The following is a 12,599-nucleotide window of genomic DNA, read 5'->3' on the forward strand; positions in this document are numbered from 1 at the left end:
TGAGCCCTGCCTGGCTGTCCCGAGCAGCAGGGAGCAGCTGGAGGGCTGGCACCGGCCGGGGCGCTGACGCTGGGCTGCTCCCACGTGCCTTGGCGGGCGGCCTGCTGAGAGCGGCCCGCACCGGGAGCCCAGCGTGGCAGAGCATGGCCCATGGCCACAGGGAGCCAGCCGGGCATGGAGGTGAGCAAGGAGGCTCAGGGGGCTCTTCGTGGGTGAGCACAGCCCCGTTTCGGGAGCTGGGCACAGGCAGGGGGGTGAGCTCTCCCACTCCAACACGCCTCTTCCCCCGCCCAGGCGGCCGGCGGCCCCGCTGCCTGCTACCGGGAACTGAGCCAGTTCCCTGCCATCACCCGGGCTGCCCTCGGGGCCGCGGCGGGGGAACAGAACTTCCTGCTCTACACCGGTGAGTCGCAGGCTTGGCCCCCGCCGCGCCTTTGGCCGCGGGCCCGGTGTGAGCGGGCTCTGACCTCCCCTTCCCGCAGAGTGCAGCCGCCCCGACCTGCCCCGCCGCCGCCTCCTGCGCTTCAGCCGCCACTACAGCGTGCGGCGCACCGGCCGCGGCCTCGCCGCCAGCAGCACCGCGCTCAGCGCCGGCATCCACAACCAGTACGGCACGGACGGGCTGCGCGATGGGGCAGTGTGCCCGCTCTCTGTGCTGTGCCCGGTGCCCGCGGTGTGCCCGGTGCCCGCGGTGTGCCCGGTGCACTCAGAGTGCCGCTCACCGCAACCTCCCTCCCTTCCGCCTTCAGGCTCCTCAGCCAGGACTCGCCCACGGGGCAGCACCGCGCCGTGCTCAGCCGCTGCCCGCGGCAGGGCCACGAGCTGCTGGAGGTGAGGTGGCTGTCCCGGCCGCTCACCAGCCTGGCTGCAGTGCCAGCGTGGGGACACGGTGTGCCCGTGCTGACTCCCACTCCCCCAGGTGTGGGACAGCGGCGGGCGGAGCCACAGCGTGGACCTCACGGCGCTGGGGAAGCACTGGGAGGTCTACACGGAGGGTAGGGCCCCTTCCCCACGGTCCCTGCTTGCAGCATGGGTGAGGGCTAAAGTGCCTGCCTGGTGCCTGGCTGTGCCTGTGCCGGGCTGGGCTTTGGCACCTCTTACCTTGTCAGGGCCCTTTGCCTGCCTGGCCTGGTCCCACTCGGAGACACAACTCCTCTACGTGGCTGAGAAGAGCCGGCCCAAACGCCACCCCCCCTGCCCCTGGGATGTGCCCGGGGCAGCCTGGCCAGCAGAGGATGAGGATGAGGAGGTAGGTGCCATGTGCCCCATCAGTGTGTTCTGTGCACCCCTTGAGTGTGCCAAGCACACCATGAGCGTGTCAGTGTGCCATACACCTCATGAGTGTGTTGTGCACAGAGCCCATGCCTGGGGCTGCAGGGTGTGGTGCTGACAGGGCTGTGCTGCAGGGTGAGCAGTTCCTGTACCATGAGGACTGGGGGGAGGCGCTGAGCACTCGCAGTGTGCCCATCCTCTGCATCCTGGACCTGGATAGCAGCAGCCTCTCAGTGCTGGAGGGTGTTCCAGAGCACCTCTCCCCTGGCCAGGTCAGGACAGGGATGCAGGGATTGCCCCAGGGGATCCAGCCTGGGGCTGTGGGTTTAGCCTGGCTGTCGCACAGGCCCTGTGGTCCCCGGGTGACCGCGGCGTGGTGTTTGTGGGCTGGTGGCACGAGCCCTTCCGCCTGGGGCTGAGCGCCTGCTCCAACAGGAGGTGGGTCCCTCTCAGCATCCAGCACTATGCCAGGATGCCCGTGCAGTATCAGCATAGTGGAGGTCCAACCTGACCCACACTTCCTCCCCAGGTCAGGGATTTTCCACTTGGACTTGGCAAGCGGGTGCTGCGGTGAGCACTGAGGCCCTGGGGGGTGCCCGGTGGGTCCCTGGGGTGCTGACCCCCTGCTGCCCACAGAGCTGCTGTCAGCAGAGAACGGTGCAGCCCGCTCGCCCCGGCTGAGCCCTGATGGCCAGCGCCTGCTCTACCTGGAGGGGGCTGTGGGAGGGCCCCACCGGCAGTGCCTGCGCCTGTGCATGGTGAGTTGGGCCTCAGGGGCACCAGGCACAGCTGTGCCACCCTGTGCTGCCAGCGTGGTGCCCAGCTTGCCTGTCACAGCCTCTTGCAGTGCCAGGCTGGGGTGAGGGGACCCCAAGCCCCCCCGCCTCAGTTTCTCCCGGTGAGGGCCCATCCCTGACCGCCAGCTCTCCCCAGCTCACCTGGCAGACGAGGCAGACGGTGACGGTGCTCGATGTGGTGCAGGAACCCACGGAGGGTGAGCACAGCACGGTGGGCAGGGTTGGGCGCTTAGGGGGCTGGGACTCTCCCCAGCCAGATGCCCACGACCCCCAGCTCACTAGCCCAGCACTCTGCCCCACTCGTAGCCTTCGCGGGGCTGTACACAGAGGTGCTGCCGCCGCGGTGCTGGGCAGCCGACAGCCGGCGAGCCGTGCTGGGCACCCCGCAGCGGAGCCGCACGGTGAGTCCCGGGGAGGGCAGGGCCAGGGGTGTGACCCCGCCTCCTATGGTGACACCCCTGTGCTCTGCCCCCTCACAGGACCTGCTGCTTGTGGACACAGAGACGGCCACCGTCACCAACCTGACGGCAGGTACGTGGTGCCGGGCTGCCCACGGTGCCCCAGGGAGCAGCTGCGATCACCAACATGCCCTCTGTCCCCAGGGTCTCCCGAAGGGTGCTGGGAGCTGCTCACTCTCCAGTGGGACCTTCTGGTGGCCACCTGCTCGGCCCCACACCACCCCCCCAGCCTGGTGAGCAGAGCTGTGGCACCGTGTGGCACAGTGGGATATGGTACGGTGAAGTGCAGCCAGGCACAGCGTGGTGTGGCACATATGGCATGGTGTGCCATGGCATGGCCAGGCACAGAGTCACATGGCTCAGCCAGATCCAGCACAGCACAGCCTTGCCATGGCACAGCCTTGTGGTGGCATGGCTCCGGTGCCACCCACTACCTGTGCCCAGGTGATGGCTGTGCTGCCACCGGCAGGCCAGGAGCTGCCCCTCTGCTGGGTGCCAGTGGAGGACACCCCAACAGTGCCTGGTGTCACCTGGAAGACCCTGACGGTCCGGCCATCCTGCAGTGGGCAGAGCCCTGCTGCGCACGGTGAGCACTTCTGGGCCCCCACCACACCTGGGTACCAGGGACCCTTGAGAGCAGAGGGTGGGCAGGGTGCCCAGGGTGCAGGGTGCTGAGCAGGACCCCTTTCCTGCCACAGACACCCAGGATTTTGAGGCCCTGCTGCTGAGCCCGTTGGATGGCACAGCACCACATCCCCTCATTGTGTGCCCCCACGGTGAGTGAGGGGACGGTGGGGACACCCTGGCAGTGCTGGTGGCACTCCAGGTGATGTCCGTGCCGGCCCCAGGTGGCCCCCACGCCGTCTTCGATGCCCGCTGGCGCCCGAGCATGGCTGCACTGTGCTGGCTGGGCTTCGCCGTGCTCCTGGGTGAGTGCCAGGGAGCTCGGGGATGTGTGGTCCTGTGTCCCTCTGGAGACATGGCACCCATGGCTCCCATCTCCTCAGTGAACTACCGTGGCTCCCTGGGCTTCGGCCAGGCCAGCATCAGCTCCCTGCTTTCCCGTGTGGGTGAGCAGGACGTGGAGGACACCCAGGTGGGCTGGGGTTGCTGGGTGGGTGCTGCTGGGAGGATGCTGATGTTTGGGTGCTGGTGGTGGGGTCTGTTGGGGGATGCTGATGTTTGGGTGCTGGTGGTGGGGTCTGCTGGGAGGACGCTGATGTTTGGGTGCCAATGGTGGGTGCCCCACGGGTGCAGCTGGCAGTGGAGCAGGCGCTGCGCAGCGAGCCCCTGGACCCGCACCGCCTGGCCCTGCTGGCTGGCTCCCACGGAGCCTTCATCGCCCTCCACCTCCTCACCCGAGAGCCCGAGCGCTACCGAGCCTGTGCCCTGCGCAGCCCTGTCTCTAACCTGCCTGCACTGCTGGGCACCTCTGACATCCCTGACTGGTGAGTGCCACCCCCCTCCTGTGCCGTGCCACACACCACCCACCCCCACAACACCGACCAGCGCCTCCGTGCCGCAGGCGCTACACCTCCCTGGGGCTGCCCTACTCCTTCGAGCGGGTGCCACGTGCTGAGGAGGTGGCCACCATGCTACTGCGCTCGCCCATCGCCCAGGCAGCCCAGGTGAGGGAGGATCAGGATGGGTGTGGGATGCCAGGCCCAGGGTGCCAGGTGCCCACCAGGGCTGTGCTGCAGGTGAGGACGCCGGTGCTGCTGTGCGTGGGCGCCCGGGACCGGCGCGTCAGCCCCACGCAGGCGCTGGAGCTGTACCGGGTGCTGCGGGCCAGGGGTGTGCCAGCACGGTGAGTGGGGTGCGTGTGGGTGCAGGGAGAGAGCCCCAGGGTGCTGGCTGAGCATTCCCCCATCCCGTCCCACCCCGCAGGCTGCTGTGGTACCCAGAGGGCGGCCACGCGCTGACCGGTGTGGAGACAGAGGCCGATGTCTTCAAGAACTGCGCCCGCTGGCTCCTCCAGCACCTTGGGCAGCCCAGGCAGGACGGGACAGGCCAGCACAGTCCCTAGTGCCCACAGTGGCTCTAGGCTATGCTGGCCCCAGGGTGACCACTGGCCCTGGGGATCACACCAGGACCAGAGGATGGAGCAAGTGTAGCTAAGGGGAGGATGGGACACGGGTTGTTGCTTGGGGCTAAATAAATGTGTGAGACCACCCTCTGCAGTGCCAACCCCCATGGCCACAGCCGTGCCTTTATTGCGCAGTGGCAGCTGTGCCAGGCCAGTGGGGCTGAGTCAGCTCAGCCCATCTTCATCACCTTGTAGATCCAGTCGACATAGAGGGAAACACGGATGAAGAGGGCGGGCTGGTCGGTGCGGGCGCAGACACGGGAGGGGATGATCACCCCCTCCAGCACCCAGCAGTCGGCGGTGAGGCAAGCCAGTGGTCCCCCGTAATCCCCCTGTGGCACGAAGAGAGCAGTGTCACCCCGGTGCTGGATCCTGCAGGGGGGGGTTTCCCCAGCCCAGCTCACCTCACAGGCGCCCACGCCGGCGCGCAGCGGGGCAGTGCACAGCTCGCTCTCCTTCAGGCGCCCGCGCAGCGCCTTGTTGCAGTCGCCGTGGGCCAGCACCGGCAGCCGCGCCACGTTCAGCACGCTGCTGTCTGCTGTGCCTGCGGGCAGCAAGCACAGGATGCGCCAGGAGGAAAGCAGGGATGCCGGGGAGAATGGCAGGGGCACTGGGCAGGAAGTGCTGTTGGAAAGGGATGGCATGGACAGGAGGATGTCATGGGCAGGGGGATATCATAGGCAGAGTGATGCTGTGGAAGGGAGATGTTGTGGAAGAGGGATCCTGTGGCCAGGAGATGCTGTGGGCAGGGAGATGGCAGGGGCAGGACAGCGCCCTGGAAGTGGGATGCCATGGAAGGGAGATGCTGTGAGCAGGGGTATGCCAAGGACCTGGGCTTGCTGTGGGCAGGGGATGCCGTGGACATGGGAATGCCGTGGGCAGAGAACGGTATAGACGAGGAGATGCCAATGCAGAGGAATGGCGTGGGCAGGGGATGTGTTGGATGGGGATGCCCTGGCAGGGGCTGCCCATGGCAGGTACCTCTGGTTTCCCCCCAGCCAGCGATCTCACAGATGGTGCCCGCAGGCACGATGTAGCGCTCGGGGGGCAGGCAGATCAGGGCCACACGCCTGTTCAGAGTGGCTGGCCTGCGGCGAGAGGGCAGCGGGACGTTGGTGCCAGCCTGGCCAGCAGTTGGGAGGATGGAGGCCAGGGCACAGCCGCTCACCTCGCCAGCTTCAGCATCACCAGCTGGGATTCAGAGGGTCCGCAGACGATCCGCACAATGGGGATGGTCTGCTGGTCAGGGTCCCCAGGGCCGGGATCCCTGAAGAGTGTCCCCAGCTGCACCTCATAGCCCGTCAGGTCGGCGTCACTGCAGGACAGGGACGTGAGGGCACAGAGGAGTCCCAGCATCCCATGCCCCAGCCCCAGCCTTACCAGGAGGAGAAGCACTGGCGTGTGCTGATCACCCACTGCTCCTTCACCAGGGACCCCCCGCAGAAGTGCATTCCAGCCCTGTGGGAATGAGGGGTGAGCTCTGGGGGCACACTGGTCACACGGCAGTGCAGGCGGGACACCCGCTCACCGGTTGCGGATGCTGACAGTCCAAGGCGAGTTGCCAGGCTGGCCGCCCACGATGCGCCCCTTCCACTGCAGCCTCTCGTCCCGCTGGCCACACTGCTCGAACGCCACCGCATCTGCAGGCAGGGTGGGCATCAGCCAGGGCTGTGCCATCAGCACCTGCCCCACAGCACCCACCTGGCACCTGCAGACCCCCACCTGCATTCTCCAGGATGGAGGGCACTGGGCTGCCGGCTGCAGAGAGAAAGCACAGGGTGGCACTGAGGCAACATCCAGCCACCCTGAGGGAACCAAAGCCACCCCAGTGGTGGCCAGGGTCCTCCCCTAGCTCTGCTGGGGTGTGGGTAGGGGCTCACAACAGGGCTTGATGGCACAGTAGTCAAAGGGGGTGCGGGGGTCCATGGTGTAGCACCAGGGGCCGTGGCTGTCATTATCGGGGTTGCGGCAGTAGTTTTCCTCCAGATGTGCCTCAGGGTGGGTGACAGGTGAGATCCTGACGGGAGGAAGCCACTGTCACCATCCCTATCCTCATTTCCATCCCCAGCCCAACCCCATCCCTGTCCCTGCAGCCCCTCCTCGCACACTCACTGGGGCACATGGGGTGTCTGGGCAGCCCAGGGCTGGCAGGTGATGCCCTTGCGTGTCTTGCTGACGTGGCCGTGGTAGTGCTTGCCGTTGCCGTGGTAGCACTCTGGGGACAGGCAGGGAGGGCTGGCACCCCTGGCAGGCACCTCGGGGTGGGTGCCCGGGGACAGGTGCCTGGCGTGGCTCACCTTGGGCATCCTGCTCGTCGGGGCAGCGGCGGATGTGGAAGCAGAAGGCAATGCGGACGGTAGGGCGTGTGGTGAAGCACCACGGTGCCTCTGAGCCGTCAGGGTTGCGGCAATAGTTCTCCTTCAGGTCCCTGCAGGTGTAGGGGCCATATGAGTGTCCCCCCTGAATCCCACACTCATGGGCACTGCCCACTGCCACTCTTCCTGGGTGCATCCCCCACCCCTTACTTGCACGGGTACTTCTCAGGCACAAAGTTGTGCTTGTGGGGCACCTGGGAGTCCCAGCGCTGGCAGGGGATCCTCGACACGGTGACATTTACGTGGCCCCGGTAGCCTTCGCCCTTGCCCCTGAAGCAGCCGGTGGTGACGTTGACGGGACGTGGTTGTTTTTCTGCTTGTGTGGCCAGAGAAGGGCAGAGCAGGAAGGTCAGGGTGGCACCTGGGACCCCCATTCCCAGCTGTGCGTGATGCCAGCATGGACTTACTGCAGAGGCGGATGCGGCAGAACTCACGCTCCCGCCCGGGGTCGGTGGTGTAGCACCAGGGCCGCTCGGAGCTGTCGGGGTTGCGACAGTAGTTGTCATCCAGCCCCTTGTCGGGGTACCTGAGCCAGAGACGGGGAGCAGCAGTTGAGGTGGCACCACCACCGTGGCCCCTGGCAGCGCCAGGGCACTGTGTGCTGCCTGGGGCTGGGGCTGGTACTTGTTGGGGTGGTAGGGGTGCTTGTGCGGGTGCTGCAGGTCCCAGCGCTGGCACTCCGTCCCCGACTCGGTGTGGTCCACGGTGCCACGGTAGTCCTCCCCATTGCAGGTCATGCAGACAGCTGCCAACAGCCAAGGGAGGGTTCAGTGTGGGAGGGGTGTACAGCCCAGGGTGACCCTGGCATGTGGCACTCACCGTCCTCACACTTCTTGATGCCGCAGCTCTGGTGCCGGACGTTGGGATCGACGGTGTAACACCACGGGCCCCGCTTGTCCCGGTCGGGGTTTCGACAGTAATTCTCCTCCAGCCCGTTGCGAGGGGATGGCAGGAACCTGCGGGCAGCAGGGTGGGTAGGAAGGCTTCCAGGAGCCCCCTGCCCCAGGGTGGGCACAGCTACAATGCTGTGTCAACCCTGGTTGGTGCCACTGCCCCCATGCTGTCCCCATTGCTCCTGTGCTGTCCCCATCCCATTCCCCGTTGCCCCATGCTGTCCAGGGCCACTGGTGGGTGCCATGGGGCAGCCAGAGACACGGGGGCACCTGTGGTCATGCGGTGTCATGGACTGCCAGTGCTGGCAGCGCAGCCCCTTCTCCGTCGTGGCCCGTGTGCCGCGGTAGCTGGAGCCATCGCCCACGATGCAGTCCCGCAGGTAGTCTGGGCAGAGCCAGGCACTTCATCAGAGCCCCGGGGCCACGAGCACATGGACAGTGGGAAGCCCTGTGCCAGGTGGCCTGCGCCCAGTCTGTGGTGTCGCCTTGCCCACCCCTGGCACCAGCCCACCTTTCTTCTGGTACAGGTCGTAGCGGATGTTTTTCTGCAGCTGGACGTGGGGCGAGTGCTGTGTCCAGGGCAGCAGCTGGCACAGCTGGCTCTGCTGGTCGTGGTGGAAAGCCCTGGGAGGCACAGCAGGAGTCTGGCACGGCACTGTGCGAGGCCAGGGCCCGTGGGACCCAGCATCCAAGTGCACAGTGACCCCGGTGTCTCGGCCCCCTGCACTCCCACCCATCCTGGTGTCCCGGTGTCCCGCTCACCGGCAGGCCAGGCTGGTGGTGCAGCGCTGGGCACACTGCTCTGCAGAGCCCTGCTCCGGCGGCGGGGGGTCTGCGGCCACTGTCAGCAGCTCGGTGGCTCGCAGGCGCTGGAAGTCATTGAGGGGTGAGCGGTGGCCTGGGGAGTGTGGCAGGAGCTCAGTGTGCCTGTGGGGGGCACAGCGGGGGCACCGGGGCCCTGTAGAGTGTGGGATCCCTGCCCCATTGGAACAGGAGATCTCTCTGTCCTGAGGAGCAGGGGATCCCTGTTGCACAGAGCATGGAATCCATGTCACATGGAGCATGGGGTTTCTGCCCCACAGAGGATGGGATCTGTGTCCCATGGAGCAGAGGATCACTGTCCAGTGCACCATGGGATCCATGTGCAGTGGAGCAGGAGGGTCTCTACCCTACAGGGTGCGCAGCTCTCGCTGCAGTGCCCTGGTTCCGGCTGCCCCCCTCTGCAGCGGGACAGGGCACGGCCTGCTGACTCCAGACCTGTCCCCTGGCCCTATATGAACCCTGTGCTGCCCCGGACTCTTCAGCCCCAGGGCAGCCCCACGGCGGCCCAACGTGGAGACCCCTACCTGAGGCCAGGGCCGCGGCCAGGACGAGCAAGACCCCCAGCACAGGCTGCATGGCGGCGGCCCCGCTGCCCGGGCGGCTGGAGCTGCAGGACGGCCCCGGGCAAATATTTGCGGGGCCAGCGGGGCCAGCGCGACACGGGTCAGCCGCGGGACACGGGGGGCGGGGCCGGGGACAGTGGGGCGGGGCCTGTGACGGGGCGGGGCCTGCGGCCGTGGTAAGGGCGGGGCCGGGGTCACCCCGCGGCGGGCACGCGTGGGGAGGGGCGGGGCTTGGGACGACGGGGGCGGGACTTGATGCGCAGGGGGCGGGGCTGGACGGCGAGGGGCGAGGCCTGGGGAGTGGGGGGCGGGCGTGGGCGGGGCTTGGAGCGAGTCCCAACGGGAGCGGGCGGGGCGGAGGGGCGTGGCTATAGTTTGAGGGGCGTGGCTGCGCGGCCCGGGCGGGCGGGGCGGGGCCGAGGGGTGGGCGGGGCGATGGCGGTGGCCGGGCGCCGATTAGCCGCGGCGCTCTCGTGCCGCCGGTTGCCAAGGCGCGCGCGCGCGCGCGCGTGCGGGCCCCGCCCCCCCGGGTACGTGCCCGCGCGGGGTCGCGCTCGCGCCGCGCCGCCCGCTCGGTGCGTCGGGGCCGCGGAGCCGGCGGGAGCGGGCCGGGCCCGGCGTGCACGGTGAGAGCGGGGCCGGGCGGGACCGCGGCCGGCCGGAGCAGGGCTGCGGCGGCACCTGCCGGGCCGCCCTGCCCTTGGCGGCGGGGAGCGGGGCCGGCGGCGCGGCCTGGGCAGAGGCGCGGCGGGCCCGGGCCTGGCGGAGCGCGGGCGGCGGGGCGGCTCTCCCGGCGCGGCGCCGCCTCAGCCCCGGCGCGCCCTCCGCGGCCTGCGGGGCCGCTCCCGCGCCGGGCCGCGCTCCCCCCGCGCCGCGTTCCCGCCACCGCCCCACGGCCCCGGGTGGGCGCCGCGCCCGGGGGTGCCCGGCGGGCAGGGGCGGGAGGCGCGGCGGGCCCGGGCACCGAGCGGCCGGGCCGGGCTGGGCTGTGCCGGGCAGCCGCGGGATCCACCGGGAGCGGCCCAGGTGCTGGCGGCGGCGGGCACCCGCCTTGGGCGTGACAGTCCCCGTGTGGGCGTCTCGGGCTGTCCCCGCTCACCGGGACCGGCACCGTGGGAGCGCAGGTGGGTGTCCGGGGCCCCGGCGGAGTTGGGGGTCCCTTGGGGACAGGTGGCGGTCCCAGGCAGCCCCTCGGCCCGGCCCGGTGGGGCTCCGTGGGCCCCGCCGTTTCCCAGGGCTGACCTTGGCTCGGGGAGCCGGGAGCGTGCCCAGCAGCAGGGGCTGTGCCGGGCGGGACACACCGGCAGGCAAACTTTATCTGCGGTCCTCGGGGCAGGTGGCTAAAGGCTACTTAATAGCTGTGCCGTACCAAAAGGTGGGAATGCTGAATATTCCTTGTAGCCTCCCTGGCTCCTCGGAAGCAACAGGCTGCCAAGTGGCTCCAGCGCCCATCGAGTCAACAGGCTCGGGTTTAGTGAGTTTTGCCACTGGTTTGAAGTTTGCAAACTTCCCGTGTGTGTTTTTGGAGTGTAACCAGGTCCTCCTGCTCGGGGTTGGAAGGTGCAGGCAGAGGAATGGGAAGGTGCAGGGAGGGGGACATGGGACCTGGCAGCAGCATTCACAGTTTCTTGCTGGGGTCCTGTGTCTCCCTTTGGGCTCCTAGACTTGGGAAAACGGTATGATGTCATTCACCTGTCCAAAGTGAGACTGAAGTCTTCTTTTTGTGTGAAAAATCCAAGAATTTGGCTATCTTCTCGCAGCCTGTCTTCTCAGGGTTCTTCCCACTGCTGTTACATGATGGACCATTAGCGTCTTGCCTTGGGAACACTGTTCTTAACAAAACTTGTTATTTAACTTTCTTTATGGAGTGCTGTCTCTTCACACTTTTAGCTTTACAGATTCCTTTCCTCGCTTTAGGAGTTTCTAATTCTTAGGTTTCTCCACGCTGCTATACTGAGCATCCTAAACCACTTATTCATTCTTCCCGATGCTTGTCATTGCGCTCTTCTATCCTAAATATAGGGTAGTATGCCAACGGAAGGAGCTTGAGAGCAAGCTGAAGTGCTGGGAACACCACTGTTTACTCAGAGGAGTAATCAGCAGAGCCTGGCTGATTCCAGGTCGCACCGTCTCCTTGCTGCTGGAGTTTGCTCTCACTTCTTTGGGGAGCTAGCACAAACGCTCCAATAACTAGGAGAGATGTTGCTGACAGCACAAACTGGCTTGGACATACCTGTTTCTTTAAGCATTATGTAAATATTAAGCACAAAATTGTGCTTAATTGTTGGTGTTAGGCCTGAAGAATCAGCAGGAGCTGTGTGGCTGATAGCAGGAAAGGTGTTCTGCTCTCGCTGTGTGCCAGTAGCTTTTGTATGGGATTTCTTTTAACCCCAAGCACTTTTCTGCTTTTAGAAATGCTGGTGCTCATTGGTAACTTATCCAGTCTGTTGTCCTTGTTTCTCACTGCCTGATGTGCTGGGCTTGGCTGCTGTTGGAGGTGAAAGAGGAAGTGTGACAGGTAGAGAGACCTTTTGCAGCTTCAGCCCCGGAGCGCATGGTCAGGGCTGGGCCCACGCTCTTGTGTTCCACGGGCGGCTGCTCTGGAGGAATTCTGGCCTATCTCTCTGGCACTGAGGGGGTAACATCAGAGGGAGCCCTGCTGCGTCTTGGCTTGTGTGACCGTGACAGCAGACAAACCTGAGAGGTGACCTGGGGCTTTGCACTGAAGACCACCGGTCCCGCTGGGGTCAGAGGGAGAAGAGGAACGTGTGGTTGCAGCAGCTGGGTCCTGGGGGAGTTTTCATGCTTCAGTGCCTGCAGCACAGGTGTGAGGTGCAGTGTGTTGTCAGCCTGGCAGAGAAGGTGTCACAGCTCTGCCCTGGCAGGGGTGGTGTTGCTCAACAGTAGGAATGGTGTCTCTTTGCCTTTTCCATGTCCCTCGAAGAGGTAATGAGAGAAATTGTCCTGGAGAGGTAGCAGGGTGCTGTGCCAGCCTGAGGAGGAACTCCAACTAATGGAGTAAAAGAGGGTCTCATTCTGGTGGTACCAGCTCTCTGAAAAGCTTTGTTGGGACGATTTTGGGTGGTTTGTGCCTTTACTCCTGTTATCTGGGGAAAAGTACTGAGGATTGAAGTCTAGTGATGATTAATTCAGAGTGAGGAAAATGCAAACGCCGAATTCTTCTTGGGCAAACAGGGGTCATGTAAATAAATGCCTCTGGCATTCTTTGTGGTGCTTGCACACTGTCTACCAATTACTTCTGGTCTCTTGCTGAATCAGTGGGAGGCTGTTGCTCCTTGAGCTCCGAGTACTTCGGTGGCGATTTGGGCGAAA

At 65.9% G+C, this 12,599-nt stretch overlaps 3 protein-coding genes across 5 annotated transcripts in view; 2 read left to right on the plus strand and 1 right to left on the minus strand.

The window, feature by feature from the left end:
- Positions 1–150: 150 nt before the first annotated feature.
- LOC126638955 (acylamino-acid-releasing enzyme-like) lies at positions 151–4,807 on the plus strand. The gene is made up of 22 exons (XM_050313289.1): positions 151–180; positions 295–403; positions 483–606; positions 750–831; positions 920–995; positions 1,110–1,249; positions 1,407–1,544; positions 1,619–1,710; positions 1,802–1,842; positions 1,909–2,030; positions 2,206–2,266; positions 2,376–2,470; positions 2,549–2,600; positions 2,672–2,760; positions 2,972–3,113; positions 3,226–3,303; positions 3,376–3,456; positions 3,535–3,623; positions 3,785–3,975; positions 4,053–4,155; positions 4,228–4,334; positions 4,415–4,807. The coding sequence occupies exons 1-22, from the start codon at positions 151–153 to the stop codon at positions 4,551–4,553; spliced, it is 2,181 nt and encodes a 726-aa protein (XP_050169246.1). The 3' UTR covers positions 4,554–4,807.
- Positions 4,704–9,361, minus strand: MST1 (macrophage stimulating 1). Of its 2 annotated transcripts, none has more exons than XM_050312746.1 (18): positions 9,228–9,361; positions 8,644–8,779; positions 8,393–8,505; positions 8,152–8,266; positions 7,808–7,944; positions 7,613–7,733; positions 7,396–7,514; positions 7,139–7,301; positions 6,911–7,041; positions 6,726–6,828; positions 6,494–6,630; positions 6,336–6,371; positions 6,142–6,253; positions 5,994–6,071; positions 5,782–5,928; positions 5,595–5,701; positions 5,018–5,157; positions 4,704–4,945 (listed from the first exon to the last, which is right to left on the minus strand). In XM_050312746.1, the coding sequence occupies exons 1-18, from the start codon at positions 9,277–9,279 to the stop codon at positions 4,784–4,786; spliced, it is 2,109 nt and encodes a 702-aa protein (XP_050168703.1). In that variant the 5' UTR covers positions 9,280–9,361; the 3' UTR covers positions 4,704–4,783. The 2 variants fall into 2 exon arrangements, with proteins under 2 accessions (XP_050168703.1, XP_050168702.1); XM_050312745.1 differs by having other exon boundaries at positions 7,139–7,304.
- Positions 9,362–9,808: 447 nt separating this feature from the next.
- DAG1 (dystroglycan 1) overlaps positions 9,809–12,599 on the plus strand; it is a 49,173-nt gene continuing 46,382 nt past the window's right edge. Inside the window, exon 1 of one of the 2 annotated variants that reach the window (XM_050312741.1) lies at positions 9,809–9,892. The gene's annotated coding sequence lies outside the window, so the exon portion shown is untranslated. Of the gene's footprint in view, positions 9,893–10,274; positions 10,391–12,599 lie in introns of those variants that run through there. The other variant, XM_050312744.1, reaches the window with a different exon arrangement.

This window comes from Myiozetetes cayanensis, unplaced genomic scaffold (assembly GCF_022539395.1).
Source record: "Myiozetetes cayanensis isolate MyiCay16 unplaced genomic scaffold, myiCay2020 scf18, whole genome shotgun sequence".
Classification (NCBI taxonomy): Eukaryota; Metazoa; Chordata; class Aves; order Passeriformes; family Tyrannidae; genus Myiozetetes; species Myiozetetes cayanensis.